Source organism: Diceros bicornis, chromosome 15, assembly GCF_020826845.1.
Source record: "Diceros bicornis minor isolate mBicDic1 chromosome 15, mDicBic1.mat.cur, whole genome shotgun sequence".
Taxonomy (NCBI): domain Eukaryota; kingdom Metazoa; phylum Chordata; class Mammalia; order Perissodactyla; family Rhinocerotidae; genus Diceros; species Diceros bicornis.
In genome coordinates, this window is record NC_080754.1 from 22,838,980 (window position 1) to 22,844,979 (window position 6,000).

The 6,000-nt window shown below is 34.5% G+C and overlaps 1 protein-coding gene across 2 annotated transcripts in view; it reads left to right on the forward strand.

Annotated features, from left to right (window-relative positions):
• Positions 1-5,712, forward strand: part of EAF2 (ELL associated factor 2) — a 44,413-nt gene extending 38,701 nt beyond the window's left edge. For both annotated transcript variants that reach the window (XM_058555890.1, XM_058555891.1), the window contains one exon: positions 5,289-5,712. In XM_058555890.1, coding sequence (XP_058411873.1) covers positions 5,289-5,335 — 47 coding nt within the window. In that variant the 3' untranslated portion in view covers positions 5,336-5,712. The remainder of the gene's footprint in view (positions 1-5,288) is intronic.
• The last annotated feature ends 288 nt before the right edge of the window (positions 5,713-6,000 follow it).

Below are 6,000 nucleotides of genomic sequence, written 5' to 3' on the forward strand. Positions count from 1 at the left end.
AAGAAACCACTCCCTTTGCTCATCAAGAAGCAACTCCTCATCCATTTATAAGTTTTATCATGAGATTGCAGCAATTCAGTCACATCTTCAGGTTCCACTTCTAATTCTAGTTCTTTTGCTATTTCCACCACATCTGCAGTTACTTCCTCCACTAAAGTCTTAAACTTCTTAAGGTCATCCATGATGGTTGGAATCAGCTTCTTCCAAACTCCTGTCAATATTGATATTTTGATATCTTCTCATGAATTACGAATGTTCTTAATGACATCTAGAATGGTGAATCCTTTCCAGAAGGTTTTCAGTTTACTTTGCCCAGATCCATCAGAGGATCTATGGCAACTATAGCCTTACCAAATGTATTTCTTAAATAATAAGACTTGAAAGTCAAAATTACTTGTTGATACATGGGCTGCAGAATGGATGTTGTGTTAGCAGGCACGAAAACAACATTAACCTCATTGTACATCTCCATCAGAGCTCTTGGGTGACCAGATGCATTGTCAATAAGCAGTAATATTTTGAAAGAAATCTTTTTTTTCTGAGTAGTAGGTCTCAACAGTGGGCTTAAAATATTCAGTAAACCTTGTTGTAGACAGATGTGCTGTCATCCAGGCTTTGTTGTTCCATTTGTAGAGCATAGACAGAGTAGATTTAGCATAATTCTTAAGGGCCCTAGGATTTTCAGAATGGTAAGCATTGACTTCAACTTAAAGTCACCAGCTGCATTAGCTCCTATCAAGAGAGTCAATCTGTCCTGTGAAGCTTTGAAACCAGGCATTGACTTCTCCCCTCTAGCTATGAAAGTCCTAAATAGCATCTTCTTCCAATATAAGACTGTTTCGTCTACATTGAAAATCTGTTCTTTAGTGTAGCCACCTCATTAATTATCGTAGCTAGATATTCTGGACAGCTTGCTGCTGCTTCTACGTTAGCCCTTGCTGTTTCCTTTTGCACTTTTATGTTATGGAGATGGCTTCTTTCCTTAAACCTCATGAACCAACCTCTGCTAGCTTGCAACTTGTCTTCTGCAGCTTCCTTACCTCTCTCAGCCTTCATAGAATTGAAGAGAGTTGGGGCCTTGCTCTGGATTAGACTTTGGCTTAAGGGAATGTGGTGGCTAGTTTGATCTTCTATCCAGACCGCTGAAACTTTCTCCATATCAGCAATAAGGCTGTTTCACTTTCTTATCATTCATTTGTTCACTAGAGTAGCACTTTTAATTTCCTTTGAGAACTTTTCCTTTGCATTCACAACTTGGATAACTGTTTGGCACAAGAGGCCTAGCTTTCTGCCTATCTTGGCGTTTGACATGCTTTCCTCACTAAGCTTAATCACTTCTAGCTTTTGATTTAAAGTGAGAGATGTGCAACTCTTCCTTTCACTTGAACACTTAGAGGCCATTGTAGGGTTATTAATTGGCCTACTTTCAATATTGTTGTGTCTCAGGAAATAGGGAGACCTGAGGAGAGGGAGAGACAGGGAATGGCCAGTCAGTGGAGCAGTCAGGTCACACAAAACATTTATCAGTTAAGTGTGCTGTCTTATATTGGCATGGTTCGTGGCACCCCAAAACAAATACAATAGTAATATCAAAGATAACTGATAATAGGTCACCGTAACAAATATAATAATAATGAAAAAGTTTGAAATATTGTGAGAATTACCAAAACGTGACACAGAGCCGTGAAGTGAGCAGATGCTGTTGGAAAAATCACGCCGATAGACTTGCTCCACGCAGGGTTGCCACAAACCTTCAATTTGTAAAAAACGCAGTAACTTCCAAGCTCAATAAAGCCAAGTGCAATAAAACGAGGTATGCCTACATTAAAATATATCGTTATATATGTGTGTGTGTATAAAACAAAAATTGACAGAACTAGGAGAAATTGACAAGTCTGTATTATAATGGGAGATTTAACGCATCTGTAGTCAAGCAGCCACAATTAGTAAGAGTATAAAATCTTTGAACAACATAATTAACATGCCTGTTCTAATAGTAAATACATAGAATCCTACAATCCAAAAATGTGAAGCGGGCTTTTTTTTAATATATATACAAAATATTTATAGAAATTACTTTCTACTAGGACAAAGAAAATAACACATTCCAGAGAATTTATATCATGATTTCTATTCAACATTGTACTGAAGGTTCTAGCAAATGCAGTAAAACAAGTAAAAGAAATGAAATATAAGAATTGGAAACAAATAATACAATGCCCCTTATTTAAGTAGACAATGTAATTGCCTACATAGAAAATCCAAGAGAATCAATGAATTATAGAAAGAAATAATAATAAGAGTTTGGAAAGATTGTGGATGCAAAAATTATATGCAGAAGTCAGTAGTGATCTGCTTATACCATTAATAACCATTTGGCATTTGTTTAAAAAAAATAGTGAATTTCTTTTCCTGATATATTTTATCCAAACTAGAAGTTTCCTAATAAGAGGAAATAAACTCTCTCTTACTGTTACTGTCTCAACATTGTCAGATGCAACACCCTCTTTTATAACAGATATTTTTAAGTCCCTTTTACTATTTTGAAATGAATTTTATAGCTTAATATCACCTAGGTACAAACATCTTTGAAAATAATTAATTTAATGAGATATTAAGACAAAATAAAAATAATTTATAGTAAAGTAATATATTTCTTACTTTGTAAATGTTCAGGCATGGCTATACCAGAAGACATAATGAAGTAGCAATATGTTTGCACTTACCTTTAATGAATACATTTGGAATTAGGAAAAGCAGGATAACATTCAACTCATATTGTCAACAGTTTTTCTTTTTATTTAACTTATGGAAATAAGAACTGGAAAAGTATATAGATGTATATTCATAGAATTGTGTATACAGACAAGTATTGAGGTGCTGTACTGCTGACCCAAATGCAAGGAGTTAGCATGACTAATGTGTTTTCCAAAATGATTAAAAAAACAAAATCTTTGTAAAGTTCTGAAAACAACAAAGTAGATTCTTCTTTCAGTTTATGTGATAGTTGCATCCTTATAAATTTCAGTGAATTTTCAATCTCTGCAAAAGAATACTTTTAGTTTATAAAAATGCAATTAGGCCTTAAAATTATAAGCAAGTCTTCCAAGTACATTAATATCCCACAGGACTTTGAAAAGTTTTGCAGAATGGAGAAGAGTTCTTTATTGTGCAAGACTAACCCCTCCATTGCAAGACATTTAGCATTCCTAAATTCCCCCCTCACTAAATGCCGCTAGCAATCTGCTAATCATCGGGACAAGCAACCCGTCATGTAAATTTCTGTAACATCTCCTAGGGGGCAGTATTACTCTCATTGAGAACCATTGGTTTAGGTGTCTGCATTTGTTATGGGTAAACTTTCTTTTTTCCAAGTCATAATTACCATTTTGATTGAAAACCTTTTTCCTTTGCTAAGCATCTCATATTCATATCTCATATCTTCAAAACTGACTGAACATTTTAACTAACAGTATGGTGATACTGCGCATATAACCTCCATAGCATGAAGTCTATTAAGAAAAGTGGAACTCAGAATGTTTGGGTTTGTGTCACTTGAGAAGCTCATGTTACAGGCATCATGTCAAATTGAGCTTTCTTACACTATACAATAGTTGTATAATGAGTGGAAACTTAAGCCTTGAAAATGGTAAAATGGTTATGGGAACCAGATGTGCAAAAGAAGCTTTAGCATCTTTATCAAATGATATAATCAGTTCTGAAATTCATGGACTGAGATATCTTACAACTTATAGATAGCATACAAACTACTCCTCTTAAATTGATATTTATATCAAAATATGACAGCTTTTGTTGATTGTGGAGTAGTTAAAAAATACAAGAATTTTTTTAACCATTGTAATTTACTATCCAATGATTTTATCCAATCCTATAGCTTCAAATAAACCCCCATAATCAGTGACTCCCAAATCTTTATTTGCAGCTCCAGTCTCTACCTTGAGCTCCAGACTTGTGTATCCAATTGCCTATACCATGTATACTTGAATATTTACTAGGTATCTCAAATGCACCATGTCAAAAATTGAACTTGTGATTTTCCTCACACAATGTTACTCCTCTGGTGTTTCTCATCTCAGTAAATGATACTGCCATTTATCCAATTGTTTAGACCAGAAACCTTGGGTGTCATTCTTCACTTTTCTCTTTCTCTCATGCCGTAAATCCAATGCTTTTGATAATCCTGTAAGCTCTATCTTAAAAGTATATTATAAATCTTACCACTTAGCACCACCTCCCCCTGAACCACCTGAGTAAAAGCCAATATTATTTCTTATGTGAGAAACTTAATAGACTCATAACTGCTCTCCCTGATACCATTATATTCTATTCCCTTATAGACAATAGTGTTCAAGCCATTTGCTTGCTTAAATTTTCCAAGGAATTCCTGTTACATTTCAAACAAAATCCAAAATTTTTACCATGACCTAGAAACCGTGGTCTTCTGCATATCTTTCTGACCTCATTGCCTACCATTCTGTTGCTCATTCATTCCCCTCCAGCCATAGTGGCCTTCTTGCAGTCAGAGAACACAGCAAGCATGCTTCTGCCTTGGGGCATTTGTATTTGCCATTCCCTGAGCCTGAACAGTTCCCCGACTCTCCGTATTTTCATGACTTTCTCTCTACATTTGGATCTCTGTTCAAATGTCACCCCTCAAGGAGGCCTTCCTCACTACCCTACCTAAAATAGCACCTCCCACCACTCTCTCCATACCCGTCTTCATTTTTTCATAGTATTTATCCTACTTGGCATTATATTATATATTTGTTTATTTGTTTATTTGTTTACTGTCTGTCTCCCCCACTGGAATGTAAGTTCCATGACTATAAGCACATGAATGAATTACAAAAGGGATCAATGATGAATTACTCTTAACATACACTACTTAACGATTTTGAGTGAATTTTAAGTAAAAAGCTATATAAAATTTTTTTCACTCTTCAAAATGATATAGTCTAATCTTCTAAACCACATTTTCTCTCATTTCCTGGTATAATTAAATCAGTGGTGTGAAAAGAAGGGTGATATTGGTATATGAAAGAAGACTAAAATAGATGCCAGGTGATACAAAAACTATGCTGACGATTGATGGTTTATTTTTTTCTTTACAGGCCGTATTAATTATATGAGTTATTAATGATGTGACTAAGTTATAGGATCAGCAGTCTGATTATTAATGACAAAATGCTGACTAACAAGATCACCGTTGGGTTATATTTTGCGTAATAGTTATGTTTTCCAAAAATAAATCTATTTTTCTATTTTAGGAAATGATTTGCAGCTGAGTGAATCAGGAAGTGACAGTGATGACTGAAGAAACGTTCAGCTATAAATATAAAATTCACAAGGCGTGATTATTTTTTATTAAGAATAAATATCCTAAGATTGAGGAAAGTGTATGTTAACTTTTGATGATAAAAGAAATTAAATTAGATTCAGAATTTTGAGTTGATGTTACATTTTTGACCTTTTATGAGTACCAGCATTTTCATGTGTTTTTCATTTAATTTTAACAAAACTTTTTTGAAGTTTTACAGATAAGAAAACAGACTCAGAGGTTAGGTGACTTGCCCACACACTGCTAGTTAACAAGTGGCAGATCAGATGTTCAAGCTCAGTGCTCTGTTTTCCTACCCTGCTGTCTCCAATTGTGAAATGTCAAAACTGTTGATTTATAATAAATGTCCATGGTTTTAATTAAATCTCTGAGCCTCTTTTATCTAATAGTCCTTAAATTTTCATTGAAAATATTTAAATTCTTGATGAAATTAAGCTACAATTTAGGGTAAAAGTAAAGCTAAATAATTGTTTTAATGAAACAACTGTTCTCTTACCTCTTACAATATTTTTCATTATTTTATTTATTTTTTCCTTTGCTGAGGAAGATTTGCACTGAGCTAACATCTGTTGCCAATCTTCTTCTTCTTGTATGTGAGCTGCCGCCACAGCATGGCCACTGACAGACGAGTGGTGGAGGTC